Below are 25,759 nucleotides of genomic sequence, written 5' to 3' on the forward strand. Positions count from 1 at the left end.
TTTCATATTAAAATGTTAAATAAATGGATTAGCCAGGTGCCTGTTGCACATATATACAAAATGTGCTTTCTCACATTGTGGGTTCATGTGATGTGCTGTAGTGTGTGGCTTTGTATTTTGTATTTTGTATGGTGTGATCTGTGTGGTTTTTTTTTTGCTTTGTCCTGTTTGTTGTTGTGCTGGACTACGGATGCAAATTAGCTTCGAGCTAACTCCGGTGCAGTGCATCTTTAATGTTTAAAACTTCACACTGTCCTAATCAATAAATCAAATCTACTAAATCTACAAATAGCTGATGAAAATGTGCTACCTCACTAAAATTCCCCTTTCATTATTGGGTTAAATCTCATTTCTCACTGAGTCTCATGTTAATCTCAGTGTACTTTTGGACATATGCCATTTTTGTTGTGTATGTTACATTTTGTGCACACACTGCAAACCAATTTTCCTCTTGTATAATAATAAAGTTAATCTTAAAAATCTTAACTTTCCCACAGTTCTGGACCTCAGAGAGATCAGTCTCAATTAGGAAAAATTAATTTAAATTGTAATCATCACTTGCAATCAGCTGCTTCATATTAATGCACTTAAATTCAATCTCTGCAGGCACTCATCTCCCTAGAATCTCCTTTGTGTCATATGTGCAGGCGTTACCTGTGTGAACCGATGGCAGAAACAACTTCACTGTCACTCTGGCTGGCCAGCGTCGGGTCAAGCGACTGCAGTCTGGCTAAACTTCTCACGGAACGAGGTGGTCGCGCAGGAGAGTAGGAGGAGGCAGTGTTGCTCATACTGGAGCGCCTGTATGAGTATGGCTGTCTGGTAGCAAAAGACGTGGCATTTCCGTTAGCATCTAAAGTCACCCCGGGCTCCATGTAGCTCCCGTCATTGTAGACCCCGTTAAAGTTAAAGTGTTGGGTCTGGGGAGTCGGTGTCGGGAGGCGAGGTAGCTGGTGAAGAGGCTGAGGCTGGGAGGTGGTGGGTGGTAGGATGGGTTCCCCGCTGTCTAGTAGCCTTGGCGGGGGCTGCTTGGGACAACCGTCCGGGTTGTAGAGCATGGGATACCCTCTTCTGACCTCTACATCCACACTGTGGCCCACAGGCACTGACTTGAGCATCTCGACCACCTCTTTGTGAGACACTCCCAACACACAGGCGTCATTGATGTATACCAGGATGTCCGCTGGCAAAGCAGAAAGAGACACAGGTGTGTATAGAAACAATACATTTAATATAACACTTTGCATTTTTAATAATCTGCAGTCAAAACGCATGTGCCTTTGGGTGGTGTAGGTTACTCTGAAAAGCTCTTTTTATGCATTATCGTTTTAACTTTTTTGACCATTTTCATATGCTTGAGTGTGCAGATCAGTGTAGTTTGCAAATGAAACGCTGTCTGTTGTTTTGTGTGGGTGTGGACTAATCCAAGCAACTAATCCCTCTAAACCAGCCTATTAACAGATATGAACTAGATCAGTCCCTGCAGAGACAGCCTGTGCTCTGGCTTCCTGGAGTGGTAATATCTGCCTGTACGGGCATTTCTGTGTGAGTGTGTATATGTTTGTGAACTGGATGCGTAGCGCTGCATATGCGTGTGGTATGATAGCTAGATTATGGTGCGCTGGTCCTGGGGATTAAGGACTGATTGTGATATACACTTGCTGCAGGAGATCAGAAAAGTATAATCCCAAAGAGTGGAGACAGCGATGTAGAGAGATAGACTGATAAAACACACCGCTGATTCAAATATTTCCTGCTTCAACATTTTGCAAGACTCCACCACGAGTACAGCTATGATAAGTTTAGTATTGTTGCAAATAATATACTGATAAGTAATGTCTTTTTGTTTGAGAATATGTTCCTTCCTCTCTTCAGTGGATATCTGATCAAAATTCCTTAAAATTCATCTAATTTATTACACAGCAATACATTTAAGTTGGCTTTCCCATGCAGTAATCGCCCCTTGTTCAATGTATTTTTACCTGTCTTGAGTGCCGAGGGTCCACTTGCCGTCACACTGTACACCTGGAGGAACTCTCTTGGCCTGCTGCCCCCCACAATATTGAACCCAAACCCTCTGGAGCCCTTAGTCAAATGTGTGTGCACAGGGAAACCCCTGAGCTCTCCAGGCTGGTCTGTGAACCCTGAAAGTCACCGGAATATAAAGAGACAGAGCGAGGATGAGATAATGAAGATGCTCACCTCCAAGGAAAAGTCATAAAAGTCTTCAAATCAGCAAGGATGGAAAAAAAACCCCTTCCAGAACAGCATCAGAGAAAGACCGTTTAAGTCCTGTACATTTAAACGACTAAATGGTTAGAACTGAGGCGTTTTAAGAGTGAGGGAAATGAAAGAGAGAGAGAGAGAGAGAGAGAGAGAAAGTCTGAACACAACAAACCAATCGCCAGATGGCACTTAACAAAAATACTTATAAATAAATAGACATGCACACAAACCAAAGCATTTAGCGGAAAGACTGCATTAAAAGCAGAATACATTACAGACTACCTTCTTAAAATCAGCAACATAATCCATTTTATTACATATATTTCATATATACATACACTCACTGGTCACTTCATTAGGTATATCTGTGTAATCCCATGCAATCCGATACAACAGCTCTGCCATAGATTCTATATTTACGAAGCTTATACATTTTCAGCTTTTGCTGACATTGTCAGAAAGGTGATAATTCTACTTTATGTTTAATATTTTGCCCCCCTCATGTATGTTAATGGAGTGGACAAAATATTAGGAACACCATTCAATATAATGCACCCCAGTACACCACCACTACCCACTACAACCTCAATAATAAACATAAAGTAGAATTATCACCTTTCTGACAATGTCAACAAAAACTGAAAATCTATTAGCTTTGTAAATGTAGAAATTATGGCAGAACTGTTGTATTGGATTGCATTAGATTTGCACAGGTGTGCCTAATGAAGTGGCCGGTGAGTGTATATTTTGAATCTTGAACACATTTCTTTCCCTCTTACTTGTCCTTCTTATTGTAACTCTATGTTTGTAAAGTGGTTACAGGAGTTGCATAAATCTCTCGTCTGCACTAGCACATTATGACAGTGTCAGTTTGGATTACAGATAGCATTTGTACCATATTCTACAGCAGTCCTCTCACATGCAGGTAACTCAGGCTATGATGGAAACTATATCACCTTCTGCTGGCCAGAGGAGTGTACTGCAACTTACTGAGATAAACTGAAATTACATTATAACAGATGACTTTTTACAGTTCACAGCCATGCCAGACAAGCATCACAAACTAGATTATGTTCTTGTTCTTTTAACATCCAATCATGTGACCAAATTATGAAATTAAGTTGCCATGCACATGCCATCCGTGTGTTGACCCTGCCAGCCTCAGCAGTAGGTCTGGCTATTTGCCAAAAGCTCCGAGCTTTAGGCCTTAATCACTTACTCGTTTCTGTTCAGCTAAAAGCTCATTCCATCTCATTTGACTCTAACAAGCTGGCTGTGCCTGTTACTTCCGTTCTTGACAAATATGTAGCTTCATTTATGCTGTTCAATGGGTTAAATGTGTCACCGGTGTCCCAATTATTACATTCAGAAAGAAACGGGAAATAAAAGAAACAAAGAGGCTCACATTCATTTTTGTAGACAGTCTCCCTGCTTGAAGCTCGAGGGCTCTGCCAGCTGGTCCTCTTTGGGTTGTGACTTGAAGAGACAAAGGGGAAAGCAAAAGAGAAGCCGCCCTTCTCAGAGACATAATAGCGTTCAATATATTAAGACAGCACTGGAATTTTTACACTAAGAACAGAGATGAGTTTGCCTGCCAAGACAGAGTCCAGATAATTGTGCAATGCAGCCCTTTTCAGAGTACAGGAATAGTTTCAGGATATAGACTTATTAGCTTTTTTGCAGAGAGTTAAGTGAGAAGATCAATACCGCTCTCATATTGACAGTGGTTTCATTCTTCTCTGCTATCTCTCGGCAATATAATGAGTAGGTATTTCCTTTTGTACAACAGATTTGTAAAGAACAGCTAGAAACTCACTCTATGTAGTGAGACTCTCCTGGATCACTGAAGGCCTGCTCCCAGTGATCAGGCATCACACCTCTCACCCTGGCACCACCTCTGCTGCTGATGATGCCGTTCTCTATGGCGTGACTATCCCCTCCGCTGGATGCCCGGGGCCGACCGGAGGACCGGTAGCTGGGATGGATGCTGCTGCTGACACCTGCAGAGCCTCCTGTAATGACAGTGGCAAGAAGGAGTGTTAAAGATGAGAAAGGTGATATATTATTTAACACATGCAGCAAGTTAAAAGGTTTCTCCCACAATCTAAAAAAGCTGTAATGACCTGATGCTGGCAATTCCATCGGGAGTTGTCAGGCAAAAACACCTGAGGTCAGCATCTCAGTCAGCTTTGTCCTCCCTCTAAGGAGGCAGAGTGTGTGACCATGCATGCCATACTACAAGAGGAAGAAAAATAAGCATATTTTTTTGCCTAGCTGTCCTTGTAGCTGTCCTTCAGCTGTGAGCTCCAGCGTGGATCTGAGAGGCATTGGACATAACACAGGGCGTCCTGAGTCCTGCTGCACACGACAACTGCTGCCGAGCCCATCCACCCACACAGTATCACTTCAGAAGATGACTCAGCAGAGGTCAGGGTGTTGGATGGCTCTCTCAAACTCCATCCTGCCTGCATCCTGCATTCACCTCCCCAGTCACTGCTGCCTGCTGCCCTACCTGCCTGTTTGGAGCACGTCTCTAACTATCTGGATCTCTGCCTGCTTGCATTTCTCACCTCCCACTCTGCCCGCCTCTCTCTTATCTCTTGTGCCATTCTGGCTCCCTGCCTCCACCCTTCCTAACACTCAGCCCTCTTACCTGCCTCCTAAACCACCACCCTATGCCGCTGCTTTGCTCCCTTACCCTAACCGTCTAATCTCATACCCACCTTCTGTTCAGCTCTTGTGTTCTAGTTTCTTATCACTCGTTCACTCTCCAAAACTGCCTTCATACCTGCGTGGACGAAGTGATAAATGGGCTTTTTTAGGCTCTTCTGTTTAACATAATAAACAGTGTCTGGTACAACGAGTCATCCATCACATCTATATCGACCGTGTGTTGGCTATTCCAGAGTTTAATACAAACACTTTCTGCTTCTGTGTCACATGAGGTCTTCAGTTTTTTCCCCTCACCTCCTTGTGTGCATGCTTGCCTATCTGCTTACCTCCTTGCCTGCTTGCCCTAAAGGCAACCTGACCTTCCTTTGGAGGTGATCCAGCGATCGATGAGGCCACAGGCCCATCGAGAGTTTAGAGCATACTAATTGTGCTAATGATTGATTAATTTGGGTATCAGAGACTGAAGCTATAGATAGGGGGACAATGCAGTATTTAGCTGCTGGCCACTGTGCAGGGCATAACTGATTTTACGTGTTTTTTTACTATTGATACATCTTTGGATCTTGAGCTCTAAAAAGGCCCCCAATAAATATGTGAAAACCCACTTAAGATACTACAGTATATATCATTGTATTAGCACCTTTAACAACATATAGACCAGGTTTAGTGACCCTTGCCTGACAGGCCTGAGTCGTCCTCGCTGTTCTCGGCGTCCTCTGCAGCCTTCTCCAGGTTGCTGAGGGATTTGCTGCGTGTGCGGAAGTTTCTGAGCAGGTTGCGATGTTCCTGGTAGGTGATGGGGGGACTGTCTGCACTGATGTGAACAGGCCGAGGTGTGCCGTAGTAATTCCCTGAGACAGAGAAGGACAGGGGAAGACGTGTTGCCTTGAGAAACTGAATTGCACTGAGTATATAAAACTGTAAAATAAAAACTACACATTTGGTCGAAACAAATGTCATAACTGATACCATTACTGAAGTAGAAATGCTGTGTGTAAAAGTCATTGACATAAATCTAAAGGTGCTCAGTAACAGCATCCAGTCTACATTAACATCTTAGGTCCAATTTGATATGAGTTCATGAGGTAAATAAAAGATTTTTATATTCAGATATTCAGTAGCAAAGCAGGTCCATGTTATTATGCACACATACTACATGTCTTTATGTATGTATGTTTCCCCTGAGATCATCTGATGTACATGTTTTATATTTTCAATTCTAACCATCTGCTCCAGCTGCTAAACAAGAAATGAAATTACCTCCACCCGTACATTTGGCTCATAGAGATCCAAATGGGTTGAGGGGAAACATTAGATTACTGAACTCAACAACAAGGTCACCAGCCGGCACCATTTACTCTGGTTTCTGCAGGCTACTGCACGCACAAAGCTGCTCACACTCCTGATTGCTTTGCTGTGGCAATGTGTCTGTCAATGTCACATGTAAGGCAGGTGAGGATGACATTTATTGCTCCCATTAATCTCTTATAAATTATGGATGCTAATGTATGGAGGCTTTTTAATCAGAGGCGGCATTCTGACCCTTACGTGGGGAGGAGTCTGTGGGATACATATGAGTTGAGTAACACCTGATGGCATTAATATGCATAAGAGATAGCTTTCCTACTGACTGTCCTCTTATTATTAGCTATGGAAGCTTCATTCATCACAACCCAAAACTGTCAACAAATTGGTAAGGAACACATGGAGTATATGAAAAAGAAAAGAAAAGGTCTTTAAAGGAATAGATTGACAATTTTGAAAATAAGCTTATTAATTTTCTTGTTGAGAGTTAGATGAGAAAATCGATACCACTCTCATGTCTATGTGCCAGAGCCAGCAGCTGGTTAGCTTAGCTTTGCATAAAGACTGAAAATGGGGGAAACGGTTAGCCTGGCTCTGTCCAAAAGGCAACATAATCTGACTACTAGCACCTCTAAAGTTCAGTAATTGACACATTTTATCTTGTTTGTTTGTACAAAAGCAGAAGTAAAAAACTACAAGTTGTGGTTTTACGGATGTTTATGTGCTGGACTAGTTCTTGGACAGGCGCAGTGAATTCCTGATGTCTTGTCATCACCTTTCCATTTTTGTTACCTTTGGACAGAGCCAGGCTAGCTGTTTACTCCAGTCTTCATGCTAAGCTAAGCTAAGCTAAGCTAAGCTAAGCTAACAGTTTCTTGATTCCAGTTACATATTTAACGGACATCAGAGTGTTATCTTCTCCTCTAACTTTGAGCAATAAAGTGAGTATGTGTATTTCCCAAAATGTAGAGCTATTTTTTGACACACAGCACAAAGACTGTAACAGTACCTCAATTATATAAATCACTAAAAACATGCAACTATAATAATTATCATTTAGAGAAATGCATAATTTCAGCTTGGTGCATTGAGTTGTAACTAATAATTCACTTAAATGATGTTTATATCATTTTCCACTAATTAAATACCAGAAATTCTGAGCACAAGTAATCAAGAAAAGAAAATGCATGCAGTGTGTTATAATTAAAAGCATTAAGATAAACTATACAATCTGCACTGCATGATAAATCACCATGCAGTCTTTGAGGAGTCTCTGGTTCCCTGGGCAGCTAGTTCACAAGTTCAACTAATTAAGCCTCACCTTTGAACTTTCCACTCTCAAGCAGCGCTCCTGACTCCTCCAAAGAGAAGAACTCCTCAATGGAGACAAAGTTGTAGTCTACTCCTGAGATTTCCCCGTCTCTGGGCTGTCTGGTTGTACCTGGGAGAGGAACAAAAGAGAAAATAGTGTCATACATCAGAGCCATGAGGCTAAAAATGCTGCTCGCTTTAATGTGGATGATATGCAAATTAAGCAAGGCATTTTCTCCTCATCTGGATCTGGGTGTGATGAATCATCATTAGTTTTCTCACTGAGTTCAGTGTTTAAACAAAATAGCGATTCAGCAAGCTATAATTAGTCCAAGCATTACATTAGTTTGGCAAATTATACAGAAATAGTACAACAATAATGGCTCTATATTGGTTGTATTCACAGTTACAAACAAATTTAAAGGTACCAATCTAATTTAATTGGAACATTAATGAATAATAACAACCAGCGTTTCATTCTTGTTGTACAATCAGTCTAAGGGCAACAGAGCAACCACCCCCAAACCAAAACTTGCCCTTTGGTTTGAAGAGCATGATGATGACGGTAGGCATTTACCAAGGCCTCTTTATTAGTAACAGATCAATAAGAACAGAATTAAACATTAATGAGGCACTGTGAAAGTCTTAAAGTCTTTCTATCACTATAGCAAAGATGGAGCACTCAGATGATCAATGTTCTGTCATCATAATTGATTCACATTGACCTTCGCCTGGAAGAGAGCACTGAGTCTAAACCACAGCAGGAAAAACATCCCACATCATTACAGGATCACTGAGGTAAGTCGAAGTGTTTGCTGTGTTTTCGCCGAGATCTCATAACCAGTAAATACATATACAGGCGTGTGGTGTATAATATATCACATTTTATGTTACCCATTAAGTTAAATCTGGTGGAATAATTTTAATTTGCAAATTGAGACACAACGCACCCGTTCTGACCTTGAGACAAGTAATTCCTCTCCCAAGACAAAATCACACCAAGCCTGAACTAAGGACAAATCTCTTTGCTTCTCCTGGAAGACCACATGTGATGTCAGTACGGGGCCGGCAGGAGGGAGTCACACCCAGCTACCCTATAAAACCCATGATTAATACACTGCTGTCCTGGGAGCAGCTCTCCCAGCCACAATGACACATGCAGGACTGAACAGAGTATGCACGCAAACACACACACACAAACACACACACACACACAGAAAAACATGAAGAGCATACATTAACATCAGAGAGAGCCACTCCATCAGCCTGACCTCTTCTTTCTGTAGCACCAAGTGTGTTTACTGTATACGTCCTGATCAGTCACAGACTGAGGAGGCACTGCTTTCTAATTTCAGGCCAGCAGAAAAGACAGCCATTGTTGTTGGGCTAACAGCTAATTTTTCCCCAGTAAATTTCCACCTGTTTTTACTCATTTTTAATCACAACAGTAAACCCAAAAAGCAAATTTCATGGCTTTCAGTGGTAAAGGTATAGGCTACACACAGACCTATCAAAAATAACAAAATACATCTATGTTAAGTTAAGTGCTGCAACTAATAACTATTTTCATTATCGATTAATCATTCGGTCTATGAAATGTAAGAAAATCGTGACAATTACAATCACATTTTCCTCAGCCCAAGTTGAAGCCGACTGGCTGACCGACAGTCCAAAACCATTAGATATTCAGTTTGCTATCAAAAAAGACTTTAAAAAAACAGCAAATATTCAGCAGCTGGAACTACTGAATTTTTGGCATTTTTACTTAAAAAATGTAATGTCATCTCATGTCAATTATCAAAATTGTTGCTGATAACCTTTCTGTCAGTTAACTAATCAACTGATCACCTGATTGTTTTAGCTCTAGCTGAGTTTTCCCATGTTTCCCTGAGAAGGACAGTTTTCTTCAGAGAGGTTTGACCCTCTCTTCATGGCTTATTAAGAAAATGTCTGCTGCTTTTAAAGGAGATGAAAAGAGCTGATGTGATTGACCATCATTAAAGTTCACCCCTGTCCACCTGCTGATACTGCACCTAATAATGTCTTCATTCTGTCCGGCCTCTGTTCCAGTCTGTGCCGCACTGTGAAGCACCTCTGGTCTCCAAAAACTACAAAAACCAACTGATTAAATCCACATGTGCAGTTTGTGAAGTTAAAGAAAATTAGAGGTGTCTAATTAAAGATCTGATAGCAAATCTCCTGATGATATCTGACATGTGAATAATTCTCCTCCTCCACTCAAGACACACAGTATCTCTCCAGCTGATATGGTGTGAGGCAGGGATTCAATATCTATGCACCCTCCTCGGAGATATATATGACATGTCAGCGGGGGAACAGGATGGATTATTGACATCTTCTTCTTCCTCGCCTGTCCCTGTAGGCGCCACGCACGGATCCCCAGGGACAGGGGTGAGATAGGGATTGAAGAGGTAATTACATAGAACTCTGTATCAACACCCAGAGAGAGCTGTCTGTCAAGATCTCCGCACACAAATAGCTAACAATGAACGCCACAGCTGAAAAGGCCACAGATGGTCTGCCTGACAACATTGGAGCAAGCATATTAGAATAACTAAATGATGAGGTTTCTTATCTCTGACTCACTCTGAAGACAATTAGAAAAGTCTTTTATGTAGGAGACAGAGACACAGCCAGCCTTGAAACCATGACATTGGCTCTGAATCCTCCAAGGGCACATGTACAAATGGTTACTGTGATTATAGAAATATGGATGGGAAAGTTCAGGAGGGTAATGCGAGGTCTGCAAACCCTGCACACAGAACAAATTGGTTTGAATAAAGAGACAAAAAAGGGTAGTTTTTATAGTCATGAAATAAAAAGCTGTATTTTATAAAATAGTCTGTTTGGTAAGTGCTCACTGAACATACAGTATTCTGTTATTTGTCTAGATATGTGCTCCTAAAAGCTACCACCAAATAGTACACATCCTGTCTGCCTCAATATGAGCACAAAGAGCTACTAGGCTATAGTCAGCCCCTCCTCCATTTTGGCACTGATAGACGTTTGCTTTTAATTTAATTCCCCCCTCTAGATTATTCATATAGTAGCCTGCATTTACTTAATTCTGTCATTCATTTCCATTTATATACACTGTCCTCCTGACTGAGCTTTTGTATTGATATTACTTGCATCATTGCCAGTTCCAACATCAGAGAACATTGTCTCATCAAAAGGATACAAGGATTGTGATACTCTCTAAATAGCACAGGTGTACTACAGTGTCAGAAGAAGAAATAGCATCTAAACGGAAAAAAAAAAAATCCAAATCAACACTGAAGCCTCGCCATACTTTCTTTGCTTCCTTATGGTAAAAACATTTTGAAAACATATGATGCATGAACTTCTGAAGCTAATTACTCTTTAAATTAGGTAATTTAAAGTTTCAATAATCAACAAAACAACAACATCAAGAAGTCTCCTAATACAGGAGGAACATACATATGGTCCTGAAGGGGGCCACAATGAGCCAGTGATGAAATCTCCTCAGCTTTTAGTTCCTGCTAAATCAAGCACAGCTGCCTCCTCGAGAGAAAAACAATAAAACGAAGAACATTCTGCGTCTATGTATCTACAAGTGGTCTGTAATGAGATGTGATGATTTTCAGCGCCGTCTCCGGATCAGGAGAGCATGCGTGTGTTGGTATCGGCATGAGAACAACAGCATCTTACTGTGTCATCTCCAGCAGATCAGAGGATTACACACCCGGGGGCTCAGCCTGCCTTATTGTCACTCTTACTAAAAGAAAGCACTCAGACACGGGAAGTTGCTTTCAAAGTTTTACACCACCTGCAGGGGAAGACCGGGCCAACCAGCTTTATGTAATGTGTTACAATATCCTGTCGATCAATACAATGTATATGCAGTGAACAAGTCCAAGACCTTTCCTGACCGAAGATCAATTTTCTGATTGATCTGATTTTCCATCCAGTTCTGATTAGAACATGGCTAAAAGCACTAATGTTCATACTTGCATTTCACTCTCTGAGCAGCTGCTTGTGGACATAACAGGATGCACGCATAGCTAAGTAATGAGAAAGCTTGAATAAAATTGCAATCATCCCATAATACGAGTACACATATCGTATGCTAAGAGAGACGGTTTTATCTTTCTTGCAGTTTTGACCTGTGCCTTGTACTGTCAGCGTGTAGTGTTGCGTGGTGGCAGACTGTCCCACATGACCTACTTCCTGACTAAAGGAGAGATTAGCAGCAACTCCACACTCCCTGCCGCAGCAAGGTTAAGACTACGGACTACACTAGGTGGTCTGTCTTTTCCACACTACCACCTTAATAAGAAAAGACAAAACAGACACAACACAGGCCAGAAAATTACATCGAAAACACATAGGTCTTCTCAGAAAACCCCACTCATCTGCTATATCCTCTGGCCGTTTCCAGTGACGTCATGTTGTAGGGGATTAAGATAGCAACAGATGTACTACAACTAGATGCCTTTGGCTGCCATTGTACTTGATTTTATTCATAAGCATCAAAATTAAACTGCTTGTGTGGACTGCCTCTTTCTCAGGGGATTATAGGAAGACTGTACAAATAAAAAGAACCTGTCAAACACAACTACAATCAGATTTACTACTGTCTTACCACCACCCAAACAAAGCAATAGCCCGCAGCTCAGGGGTGAGGATTGAAATGGGGAGACTGCCACTGAGGATGAACCCAGTGTTGTGAAGATACAGACTGTTGCTATGGAAATGTCCAAATTGATTGCACTTGTGGTGTTTTCTGTCACAGTTAAGAGCAAGAAAATGTTGATATTTTAGTCTAGTCTTGTCAAGTTTTTCATTATTTCATTAATTCATTCCAGTTCTGCTTGCATATATTGACACAAGGAAGTGTGGAAAACAGTTCTGTAGGCTTAAACACCAATTAACACCAAGATATTCACATGGCAGCAATCCCGAGAAGTGTTATCAAAGAATTAATTAGGTCATTAGCTTAAGAGAGATATTCTTTGGAATAAATTAATATTATGAGCACTGTGTCTAAATGGCAGCCCATGACAGCACAGGACAAAAGGTGCACACAGGAGAGTTAAAGGGCATGACTGACAGGAAATATGGAGACAAGGTATATGACAGATAAAGTATATTAAAGGCAGGAAGAGAAGCACAGATGGGGACTTACAAGGTACAGCGCGGAGGTAGAGGTTCTCTCGGATGACCTGCTGAAGTTGACTGTCCACTGAGCCGGGTGTGAAGCACTTACTCAGATACAACCTGAGATCCTTGCACAATGTGGAGCCTGAGGGAAGGGCAAAGAAGCAAGTGTGGCATTGAGAGGCGGGAGCACATAGAGAGAGATACACATAAAAAAAAAAGCTCAATAAGTAAACAGACTGATGATTTCCTACTCTAAGATTTGTTTGTAGCCTGTCAAACAGAGACATAAATTTCTTAAAACTACAAATCTTTACTGCTTCCCAGCTTGATTTAACACTATCACTTTACAACCTACACTTTCACATCCACACATACTGATCTCCCTATGTCACTTCACATAGATCCTGAGTATCAAATGTGTTTTCCAGAGTCTCTCATGCATATAAAACAACCTGCTGAGGTTAATTGCTCCAGACACAACAGTTGAGGCTTTCACCAGGGGAGTCAGAGCTGATTGCCGGGGCTCAGTTTCCTCTCTCTGATCTCTTAATATCATCTCAAGTGCTTTACTACCTCTGATGACAGGTTACTTGCTGTTATGGATGGGCTAGGCACATCTCCAGCTTGTCACTCTGACAGACGACCACTCTGCCGGTGCTTCCCCTGCAGGCTGCCACCCAGCCACCCACGCCCCTGTCACCCCCCCCCTACCTCCTCTGTCTGTTACAGTGGTTCTGCCCAGTAGCAGGCTGAATTTGCTGTGCTATTAAAACACGTCACAGTGGTATAACTTTATTAGTTGAGGCAGTCATCTGCACGTTCATATGACTGGCCACATATGGCTGCTGCCTGTAAAGGGAAATGAATCTAGCAGCCTGCCTTTTGGGAGAATTGATGGGCTTTTGCTCCTCCTGTTACGAAACAGATGATATTTCCTAGTCTGGTGAAGAGAAAAATTCAGACCTGAACATCAGCTCTCTGAAAATGAATGAGCTAGCTATGCTTGGATTTTGTAACATGTTTTAAGTCCCCTGTAAGTTGTGCAAACATATCATGTATGAGCTACCATTAAGGCGAGGCAGTCAGATGTCAAGGTTAATAGCAATACAAAAAAGAGCCACCAGGCCTTGGTATGATATCATAAAACATTGATGGAAATTTAAAACTCCTTCCACTTATGTATGTGTATGCGTGTGTGTGTGAGTGTGTGTGTGTTATTTATGGCCGTTATGACAGTGTTCCCTGCCACCTGGAATTGTGAGTCCACTGGGTTTTCACCCAAGTTGAATTTATAGGGGACATATTATGCTGTTTGTGATTCTCTGTCATCTGTATACTGTTATTATTTCAGATGTTTATGTTAAACATGGTCAAGTTTAAAAACATGAGGTGAATGTATGTAAAAATGCTCCCTGAAAGTCAAGATCTGGGGCTTCAGCCTGCTCTGAACACTCCATTTGCAAAGTTACCTCTACTTCCTCATCAAACTGATGTCAAATTGTGGGCACATGCCCACAAACGGCCACCCGTTTTGTAGCTTTTGTTGCTAAGGTTGTTGCTAAGGTTCCACAGGTTGTTTGCATTGTTGACTTGCATATTCAGATCAGATTTTGGCTCAGACATGTACAGATGTATTTGAGAAGTTGACATGTTGAGTAAACAACAAAAAAAAAACTGAGATCCTACTACTATTGTTTGTTTACATAGCCTGTTTCAGATAGAGGCTGAGCTTAGAGGCTGCATAAAGAGCCAGTGTAAGATAAGTAAGGATTTTATTGTCAATCAACTGTAAATCATGCAAATATATTCTAGTAGAGTCACAGAATAAAAATATAGACCTGTAAATGTGCAGATGTCCCCTTTAAATCAGTGGAACACGAGTCAAAACTAAGAAACATTGCAGACTAAAGTCTCTTTCCCACATAGTTCCCGGTAAATTACTGGGATAACCTTTCAGGCACCGCAGGTGATTTTTACTATTCACACATACAGGAATTATGGCAACGTCCATATTCAGGAACATTTCCGTCTTGCGCCTTTTCACACATGCCATGGAAATGCTGGAATAGATGGGGCAGTTCAGCAGATGGCGGCAATGCAACACTTATGGATGCCAACCACCATTAAAAAAAAGAAGAAGAAGCCAGGCCGGATGTATGTGTTAGCGGCGGGAGACGGCTCTTATTATTGTCAGGAACATGGTGGGCAACATCAATGTTCTTGTAACGCATTTAATATTCAACATGTTTGCAAGACAAATCACTCGCAAAAGCATTGGCAAGGCAACCATAACCTTAAAAAGTTGTGGATTAAAATACGTCATCAGCGGAGTCTTGTGACTGGTTATCTCGCTCAACGTGAAAGCGTCTTTCATCAGACAGACATAACCCTTTATGTGCTTGTCCCTGCAATGTTACCACTTTTATTTACAACACAGCCGTACCGGCATTTTCCCTGAAATGTTACTGGGTCTTGAGGTGGGAAATTGACGGTACAGATTTCCCTGAATATCGATCCCCACTGCTATTCACACATGACCCTATGCAGGAAATGTTCCTGAACATTTCAGGGATAGACTGCATGTATGAAAGGGGCTTAAGTGGCCTATAGGAATTTGGAACATTGTAAAACAGCCACAATACTCATTGTTTTTGTCCGGAGAGCACCAATATTAGTGCTAAAACCTCTAAATTGCTGCCTGCCTCTGCGGAGTGCTGCCTGGTGTTCTGTATTTGAGGCTGGAGCAGAGGGAGTTGTAGTAGTAGTAGTAGGAGTAGGAGGAGGTGTGGTGCAGCAACCCGGCGCATCAGCTCATCCATCACTGTCCACACTACACGCAGTCAAGCTGCCCAGGCAGACTTCAAAAATGATAATGGATTCACCAGCAGCAGGGGGACCAGGAGCAAAGGTCCCCATTTACACCCCTGTGGCCAAATCAGCTATCAATCTAGTAAGCAAGGCCATCGGGAGCCGCAGTCAGGTGACACTCCGGTGACATATTGCTGTGCTCAGAGCCAACAAAGACATCCGTTTCTACAGCCCCCTGTTCTTAACATCAAGGCCCCTCGCGGTTGACAGACAACTATATCGCCACACTCTTGTCATTTGTCAACAGCAATTTTGACCTCCTTCCCACATATTGACCGATCGCCTTGACATATCCAGACTAATTGACGAGAGCAAATCATCATCGGAACGCTACAGTCTGCAGATTTGGCTTGTAAGAGTCAGTGGAGGGTTATTGAGCGAGATTATTATGGATGACAGATTGGATGGCAGTGTAACAGATTGTCTGGATGTAGTGTGATGAAACAAGTGCAATGGCGTGTATCATAAATAGCAACAAGTTAAATTGTCTGCAGCTATGGGCAATGAGTTGCCGACTAATTGATGGAGGATTGTGTTAGCGTGCTGAGTCATACCTGGTGACACAGTTTTGATGCGGATAGGATGGGGACAGGAGTTAAGGACACCACGGACATCTCCTAATGTCATCCCTAATACAGGTGTTCCCCCAATCTCTAGGATGATATCACCCACTGTGAGTCCACCCCCGGGAGCCGAGGTGACGAAAGGAAACTCTCCATAATCTGCTCCTCCACCAACGGCGATCCCCAGCTCCCCCGACGAGCCTAGCAAGGGGACAAAGCTGTCCTGCACTTTGGAACGCCAGTGCAGCTTCTTCACCGCTGTCTTAGACATGGCAAATGAGCTGGAGAGAAAAGGAAACAAGATTGGAGGGTGAGCAGAAAGTGTGAGACAAGTAGGAAAAGGGGGAAATAAGTGTCAATTACATAACAAATTATGGTGAGATTCTGCGACTTCCAGCAGAAGGTTGTTCAGCTGTTTAACCTTTGTCAGCTGTCAATGTCTGAGGATCTGGGGAGTTGTTGTGTTTCACATCAGAATGCGTAAAAGTCATGAATAATTTCAACTTCATAGAAGAGCGAGAGCACGGCAGCCGGAAAGTCAGGAATAACACAATATGGGAACTGTGTCTTTGTTTATGCAAACATACTACAGCACAGCACGTGACTATCCAACCAATAGAAACGGAGACACTTTCCCTCATGCTCATGCTTACGTGCTAACAGGCTGACGTTATGTTTTCATGTAAACACACAACATCAGAGTTAATGCACATTCCAGCACATTTTCAGTCACATGGGAAAATCTAGTTTGCGCTTGACAAAAGGTACGGGTCGTTGAATGCACACACGTTTTGACAGGCAAACTGAGAACCTGTAGCTGCAGTCGGACAGCGGAGTACTCAGAATCATTTTTGTATCAACGGTGATGCATGATGCCTTCATAGAAATATAGATTTTTATAGATTTTTCTAGACAATGAATAACTACCTCATTTGTTTCCATTCTTCATCCCTATCTCCTATTGTCTCAGTCACAGCATCTTTCAGCAGCATTTTTTTTTTAATTTTCTTTCTTTTATTTTCTTTTTTTTTTGCAGCTAAGGCGAGAAGTCTTAAGGCAAAGCTGTAATTAAAATAATGTGTTTTTACTGCCACATGCTTTCTGGAGAGCAGCTGTGTGAGTGTCTGGGCTGAGGATGTAGCTGACATGGTGAAGATTTGTTTGAGTCGACAGTGACGTGACAGCTGTGATGTCCAGAGAGAGCAGACAATGTTCCTCTGACATTATCAGAGCAGCACTGTCACCTTGATACAAGGGACAGCAGAGACACACAAGGTGGGGTAACAAGATCAAAGACACGAAGACAACACGTGCATAATAGGACAGAGAAAGCTCGTTATTAAAGAAATAGTTTTACATTTTAGAAAATAAGCTTACTCGATTTCTTGCCTAGAGTTAGATAAGAAGATCAATACCACTCTCATGTCTGTCTATTCAATATGACCCTGGAATTAGGAGATGTTAGCTTAGCTTAGCATAAAGACTAGAAACAGGCAAAAACAGATATCCTGGCTCGGTCTAAAGGTAAAAAAATTCACCTACCAGCACCTCTAAAGCTCACTAATTATCATGTTTTATCTTGTTTGTTTAATCCGAGCAAAAACCGAAGCATAAAAACATAAATATGACATAACACCCCCTACAATTTCAACAAATTGTTTTAACACTTATGCATGTTAATTAAGCTAACCTTCTCCTGGCTGTAGTTTCATATTGAACAGACGGACATAAGCATATTTCTCAAAATGCCAAACTACTCCTTTAAACTTACTTTGGGACACCTGCTAATAAAAGCTTGATCAAATACAATATTTCTTATGGACACTACTGATCCCCAGCTCCATTGTGGTCAAGAGATTAGCTATTACACATCACCTCACCACGATCCAATCCTCTTAAGCGACTTTGTGACTATGATGACCCTCGGCTGAGTGGGGATAACACGACCCGGGCTTCCGTGAGTGTAACACCAAGTCCAGCCCTAGCAGGGGCACCCTCGGGCCCTCTGGCCCGGCAGGCCTAACGAGACTGCTTTAAAGAGTGAGGGAAGGAGAGGATACGCCTAATCCTTTCCACTTGACTGGCCATTCGACTGACAGATCTGACAGAGATCCTCTTTTTTTCATCCACTCTCCTACTGCTCAGCTGAATAAGTGGGGTCCCAGGCGGTGTACAGAGATGGACAAATGAGGAAGAGGAAGGCAGGGAGTGGAAAACAAAAAAAATAAAAAGCAGAAATAGACTGTATGTATGAAATAAAATGAGTCGTGTAACCATGAAATACAGATACAGGATTGTGTGTGTTTTTGTCCCAAACTCTAAGAGTAATAGGAGAGGAGAGAAAGGGGGAAGCACAGAGGTCAGATAGAGATCGAGAGGCGCCACACAGCCTGAGGTTGGCATAGGACTCACTTGTTTGACCTTGCAGGACTTCAGCTCAGGCGACATGAGTCAGAGCTTTGAAAACAGTTGAGCTGGTTGCCATAACATCGAGAACCCAGAAAAACACACAACTTGCATTTCAGTCTTGGTTCGAAGCCAGGGGGTTGTCACTGTCGTTCTAGCACTTTAGAATAAACACGATCAAACAAGTAGCGCTGTTTACGTCGGCATGTTTCAACCTGAAATTATGCTTATCGCTTCATCATTGCCAAACCCAGAGCCCCCAGTCCTTCTCTCTCTACCCCCACTGTGAAACCTTCTGCAGCAACACTGTCGACCTGCTTCCCCAAAGCCAGCCATACAGCCATCCACCCACACACGAAACACTGTCATACAACATGCATTAAATGTGTTGTGAGAAGAGAATAAAAAAAAAAAAGGAATCAACTTTTCCCATCTAATCACATATATTCCCATATGCATCAATCCTGAATAATAATTCTATAAGCCACTGGTCTTTCCATGCTTTATCTAAAGATTTCTCTGAACTTCTCAGCAGTTGGCAGCAATGATTAAAATGCTAAAAATAAAACAACTGATAGGTCCGGGGTATTATCCTATGCTGTTGGTCCTACACAGTCGCAGCGTGTATCTACATCATACACATGGAGACAGAGTGTGTCGCCTGAGCTGTAGTTGTTGTCTTGACCTCCTGCGTCTGATGGGGGTTTAATGAGCCACAGCCTGTCAGGTTCACTGAAGCCTGGTCTCGTCCTGCTGCAGACACACACACCCTGACACTGCTTTGCTCTCGAGCTGCTGCTGTTGTTGTTGATGCTACAAACCGGCCGTGCACACTCATCTTAGTGTGTCCATTAAAAACACAGCGTTTGGTAGCCATCAAGGTTGGGGAGGGATATACTGTTTGTGATCTCATGCTGTTGCACAGTTATGTAATTCTGTGTAATACAGTGGATTATACTGAGAATAAAAACTGAATCCAACAGTTTGTATAAATACAATTTCAAGTGTAAGGTTTATTTAAGTAATATTAAAAGTATTTAAACACAGCCGGTTTTCTTTGTTTAGATCAATTTGAGCTATCATACTGTCATACATGTTTCTTTATTTCAAAGTAGAAATATGTGAATAAAAATGAGAAAAAACTAGTTCATGACATTTGTCTGTCCAACATTCATAAGGCTTATGGGCAAGCATCACAACACTTCCATACGTGCACACACACACACACACACACACACACATAAGCTGCTTCAACCATTCAAACAGACGACCACAGAAATTTGCTTAACTGATGAGCATAAAATATTATAGCAGTATCCATATTACCCCAAACTATCCAAATGTCAAAAATAGAAAGTGACAACAGGTGCATTAAGGTCAAAGTTACTGATATATCATAAATCTTACAATGTTAATTGCAGCAATATTACAGGAAAAACCATAACCCCAAATTATTTCAATGCACACAACACCTCCCCTAATACAAAATGGAAATATGTGACAGTAAACTGAAGAGAAGACACTGTTTAAATTAAAAATAAAACAACATATATATTACTCCAGATGAACTACTGGACAAAGAGGAGGACACAATATACAGATTCAAGGATATCTAACCCTATAAAAAGAATGCACTATTGAGATTTCTGACCTTTAGGTCAGGAAAGAGCTGACCAACACATATCCAGTTTCACTGACTTCCTCTCTACAAGCGACCTGCTCAGAATTTCTACAGCTTGCAAAGCCTGGTCCTCCAGTGTAATTTCAAACCACAGCAATCTGTCAATGGCAAAATACAGTACACATCCTCTTGACGTGGATGCTATTCTTAGAGGTCATTTTTTATTTCTTCATCACATTTGTTTATTCAAAAGCATAAAAAATATGCTCAAGGCTATTATGACAGTGTATAGTACAAACAGCTGTGCCACGTAGTGTTTTCAGTTTGAAAAATGTCTTTTTACCCTGAATAGCATAAATTCTCATGGTTGAATTATTCTGAGAACATTCATTGTTCTTAGTTAATTAACCACAATAGACCTAATTATTTTTTCCACTAAAAGAGAGTCAAATTAGTGATCTCAGCTTCATTCTAACAAACTTAGAGGGGGCATATTATGTTTTTTGTGATTTTCTGTCATTTATTTACTGTTATAATGTCGGATATCTGTGCTAAACATGGTCAAAGTTCCAAAACTTAACCTGCTCCCAACACTTCGTTTGCCACAGTTTTTCTATCTTGTCGACGAGCTGACGTCGGCTTGTCACACATGCCCATAAACAGCCGTCCGTTCTGTAGCTTTTGATGCTAAGGTTGTTGCTAAGGTTTTTCCTTATATTGTTTGTGTTGTTCAGATATTTAAGATTGAATTCAAGCTCAAACGTGTACGGATATATTTAAGAAGTTGACATTTCGAGTGAAGAAGGAGCCTCCGGAGCTGGCGGAAGTCTCCGGGGGCAGCATCCAAGAGCTGGTCAATCAGAGCAGAGTGGACTCATCGGGAGGGGGGCCTCAAAGAGACACAAGCTAAAACAGCCTGTTTCAGAAAGAGGCTGAACTGAGTGGCTGTGTAAAAGGTCTGTATAAGATAAATGAGGAGTAGTTTTTTTTAACTGTAAATCATGCAAAGATATTCCAGTAGAGCCCCAGATTAAAAATATTGACCTGGAAATGTGCAGAATGTGTCCCCTTCAAGATCCCTACACTGTAATAAGACCTTATGGTGCAGAAGTGCTTAGCGTATGCTACAATTTCAGGTCCTATGCTATTAAATTCTTCAAAAGCTGGGGCCATTTTACCCCTGGCAGCTCATAGTCATGAGCTAAATATCTTTATCACAGGACAAATTAACTACGCAGTTATTTCAGGTTGGATCTCCGGGGCGTTCATTTATTAAAGTTACACGCCCAGAGAACACGGTTTTAGATTAGCCTTGCCATGGAGCTCAATAATTCAAAGTCAACTACAAGCAACGAATCAAGGACATGAGGGAATAGCACTTGGTGGAGAGCATCTTGAAAGACCTTCAGGAAAAAAGGGTGTAAGCTAAACACATCAATTAACACAATTGAATAATTAAATTGCTCAGTAAGAAGTAGCTCCGGCAAGGCTACGAAAACAACAACCTGCCGTGACAGATTTATCCAGCAGGGTGAAGTCCAGGGTGCACACACTTCTACTTGAAACAGCAGCACTGAACATTAGAGAGCATTTCATCAACCACATGACTGGTAGCTATGACACTCCCCTTCATTTTGGCAGCTCAACATATCCATCTATTCTAACATCCCCCTTGTATCAATAACATGAGCGAGGCTTCATGGTGAAAGCAGTGACTGTCAGCTCTAGTGATTCTCCCCATGCTACTGATGTCTATCTAGATGCCGGCTCTCATCCCCATCAAACCATCCCTCAGCTGGTAGATCACTCTCTGACATAATCGGCTTTGACCACGGCAGACTTTGTGAAACTTCTGCAAAGACAACACGTTCTCACTCCCAACTCGTCACAAATGGACGCTTGGTCAGAACCCCTTTGGCATCACTTTTTAATATACTCGGTACCTCTTTTTCGTCATTTTTCAACATGCAGGGCTGTCCATTCACTCCAATATTAACTCTCCCACGGAGTTATATGATACTGTGAGCATCAGTCTGGTGGGCGGACCAGAGGACCTGCGGCCCAGAAGTATTTTCCTCACTGTCAAAGCCCATGTTAAGGTTTATTTTAATGATATCTTTAACATTTCACAAAAACACAAAAGTGTCCTTGATAACTCAACAATACAATAGGTTAATGTTAAGGCCATCAGTTTTAATTATTTCACCTTCTATTCTGAGAAACAAAGTTTTTTTGTCAGTTTTTGATAGCGATAAGCTACGGAAGAGCGATGCGTTGCAGGCGGACTGGGAGCGTTTGACTCCTGTTTTGGGTTGTCTGCCGCCAGTAAGCCGCAACCCGAATCCAGATGCCACTATCTCTGTGAAGAAAAGGCATTTTATAGCCTGTGATTGTAAAATGTGAAATCTAATTTCATATTTCCAAGAATATGTGGCTGAGGATATTTAATATGAAATCATCTTTCTTAAAAGATATTCTTCCTCAATTAATATTGAGCCACGTCATCCAATAAAGCACTCCAACATTAACCAACAGAAAAATCTTAATCAGTTTGGAATAAATTCAGGAATTAAAAGCAAATACCAAAAAACTGATGGCCTTAACATTTACATTAACATCGTACTGTTGAGTTATCATGGACACTTGTGTTTTTGTGTTGAGAAATGTTAAAGATATTAAAAGAGGATACATTAAAGAAAACCTTAACACGAGCATACAGGAAGAAAATACTACAGAGCATCACGTCCTCCAGTCTGCCCTCCAGACTGATGCTCACAGCGTGGGATAGCGCTGCAGGGGGGGTTAATATTGGAGTAAATGCACGTTGAAAAATGGCGCTAAAGGGGTACCCAGTTGGGCCTGACAACATGTTGGCAAATACCAAGAAACCTTTAACACAGTAAGCTTTTGCTGTCAGATGTTGCTCTAATCTAACTGTCATGCTCTCACTCTGATTGTTTAATGCTAAATGTTCATGTCACTGAACAGCTTTTCTGCACCACATGAGCAGCACAGTCACTTTACGCTCGTGAAAGCTTGCTCTATGTTGTTGGTGTGACTTGGTGGAGCCACGCTCGCTCTGTCGTCCACATTCTGTTTCCGCTCTAAATGAGGTAATGAAATTGGCCTGTTCAATTAGCTCGGCTAGAACGAATTTATGTAAGCGTATTTGGTATTTTATGCATGCCCACTGAAAGTTCAAGGCAATGAATTGTGATTTTTGGTGAATATTGATGGACTGACTGTGTGTTTTGTCAGCTAGAATGTGACCAGCATGCCTAACAGCCCCATTTGTTGGTCTCTCTGCAAGTGCTCGCAGTGAATAAACAACTGAAAAGACTCAGGGCTCTTTGTAAGTCTGCATAAGCCAGACGAAAGTCAACATGAGCAATGGTTACATAATAAAGTTATTACTGACCAAGTGCACTGTTACTGCACATTCAGAGGTAAACTTAACGAGAACAATCATCAGTATACATTTTTATTAGTGCTAACATGCTAAGTGCTTAATTGCATGACTGATGGCTTATTGATTGATTCATCAACTGTTATTGTGGATTTAAAACTGTTCACCCAGTAGAAAATAATATTTTCAAATTAATGTTGCAAACTTCAAAAGGGTGTGTTACAACAAGAGGACAAGCAAGAAAACTGCAAGTCATTCTGTGCATCTGCTCACGTATGTAAGTTCTAATAATAGAGCTGAAACAATTTATTGATTAGTCAATAGACAGAAAATCAATAACTTACTATGTTGATAGTGGTGTAATTGTTTATCAAATGACCAAATATTGTCTGGTTCAAGCTCCTCAAATATGAGAATTTGCTGCTCTTCTCTCTTTATATTATTGAATATTTTGGGGTTTTGGTCTGTTGATCAGAGGAAACAAGCAATGTGATGATTTACCTGGAGGTTTAACTGTTCTTCATTACAATTTATAGACTGAAAGGACCAGTGTGTAGGATTTAGTGGCAGGAGAACCTACGGTGGCCACAAAACTTGTGAAAAACAGGAAAGGCCCTCTCTAGAACCAGTGTTTGGTTTGTCCATTCTGAGCTACTGTAGAAACATGACATTGCAACATGGCGAGCTCCGTGGAAGAGGACCCGCTCCCTTTGTAGATATAAAGGGCTAATTGTAAGGTAACAAACACAAAATTTTCAGGTGATTATACACTAATTAAATCATACTTATGAATATTATATTCCATTTCTGCCAAGTCCTCTCTGCTAGATGCCAGTAAATTCTACACACTGCACCTTTAATAGTTAATTGGTAAATTTGAAAAATGTCAGTAATCAGTAATGAAAATAATAATTAACAACCAAGTCTTTTACATTTTTATTGACTGATCATTGGTGAAAACCTTATCGACAGTTCATTAATAGGAAATAGAGCTGCAACAATTAGTTAATTAAATGATTAGTCGATTGACAGAAAATTAATCGCCAATTATTTTGCTAATCTATTAATTGTTGTAAGTTATTTTTTATGAAAAAACGCCAAAATGTTGTAGTTCCAGCTTCTTAAATTTTCTGATTTCTTTAGTCCTCTATGATAATAAACTGAATATCTTTGGGTTGTGGACTGTTGGTCAGGACAAAACCAGATATTTTAGGATGTATCTTAGGCTTTGGGAAATGGTTTTATAGACCAAACAATGAATCGAGACTAATCAAGTTTATGTCATTAAGTAACTGACAAATTAATCGTTTATGAAAATGATTGTTAGTTGTAGCCCTAATAAGAAAGTACTGTACAATATTCTTTTTGAATGCAGTTGTCAATACATCAGTTTAAGATAATCAAACTCTCTAACATTTCCACTAGTGATGTTAAAGACAAAAATAAGACAATGAAAATCTTGGACTGTCCAAATTGGCGCTCTAGTTTTAAGGGAGGTATTGGGTGCAGAGTGCAGGACAGGTGTGGAAAACAGACCCTCCGGTTGAACCCGTCCCACATTAAGCTTCTCTCTTCACTCTGACCTGTAGCGAAGCAAACTGCTCCTAATCTTACAGCATCCTCCCATGGGTGATGATGGAGGTCAGCCAAGTAAAGCATCTTAAATAACCAGTGACCTTAAATTCATCTGAATAGACTGGTGGAGTGGCAGACAAACGGAAAATGCACAATAGCACTTTCTCCCAGCTCCGACTTCACCGTCTTATCTGACATCTGTGCCCTGACCTCTCCCTCCCAACATTTACACCAAACTGTGCAAGCAACATGGGGTGAACTAAAGCTCCCTGATGCTCACTCACTTTCAAATCTAGGGCACGGGAGTGCTCAACACAAAACAGACAGCAGTGGCAGATTTAAAAATAAAAGATTAAATGCGTGTGGGTTGAAAAACACAAAATATCTCCCTCTGTCATACAGAGTAATATAGACACACACGGAAGTATTTCTCTCTTACACAATCAATATAAACTCAATACATGAAAAAGCTGATAAGAAAACATGGAATGAAAAGTACATTCGCTGCACGCACGCCAACTATAAATCCAAAATCTACTCCAGTGTGTGATTTTATTAAAGCTGCTCCTGTGTTGACTGCATACAAAGGGACTTAATGTGAGATTAAAACATTGCGAGCATAGGATTGACACCCAAACACACACACACACACACACACCT

The 25,759-nt window shown here is 41.2% G+C and overlaps 1 protein-coding gene across 3 annotated transcripts in view; it reads right to left on the bottom strand.

The window, feature by feature from the left end:
* The window catches only part of LOC121895938 (membrane-associated guanylate kinase, WW and PDZ domain-containing protein 3), a 42,254-nt gene that overhangs the window by 12,583 nt on the left and 3,912 nt on the right, over positions 1 to 25,759 (bottom strand). The window contains exons 1-9 of one of the 3 annotated variants that reach the window (XM_042409499.1): positions 17,967 to 18,000; positions 16,083 to 16,372; positions 12,686 to 12,802; positions 7,526 to 7,645; positions 5,577 to 5,750; positions 4,043 to 4,238; positions 3,632 to 3,702; positions 1,983 to 2,144; positions 655 to 1,183 (exon numbers count right to left, since the gene is read on the bottom strand). In XM_042409499.1, coding sequence (XP_042265433.1) covers positions 655 to 1,183; positions 1,983 to 2,144; positions 3,632 to 3,702; positions 4,043 to 4,238; positions 5,577 to 5,750; positions 7,526 to 7,645; positions 12,686 to 12,802; positions 16,083 to 16,362 — 1,649 coding nt within the window. In that variant the 5' untranslated portion in view covers positions 16,363 to 16,372; positions 17,967 to 18,000. Of the gene's footprint in view, positions 1 to 654; positions 1,184 to 1,982; positions 2,145 to 3,631; positions 3,703 to 4,042; positions 4,239 to 4,349; positions 5,054 to 5,576; positions 5,751 to 7,525; positions 7,646 to 12,685; positions 12,803 to 16,082; positions 16,373 to 17,966; positions 18,001 to 25,759 lie in introns of those variants that run through there. The other 2 variants (XM_042409498.1, XM_042409500.1) reach the window with 2 other exon arrangements.

This window comes from Thunnus maccoyii, chromosome 4 (genome assembly GCF_910596095.1).
Source record: "Thunnus maccoyii chromosome 4, fThuMac1.1, whole genome shotgun sequence".
NCBI classification, from domain to species: Eukaryota; Metazoa; Chordata; class Actinopteri; order Scombriformes; family Scombridae; genus Thunnus; species Thunnus maccoyii.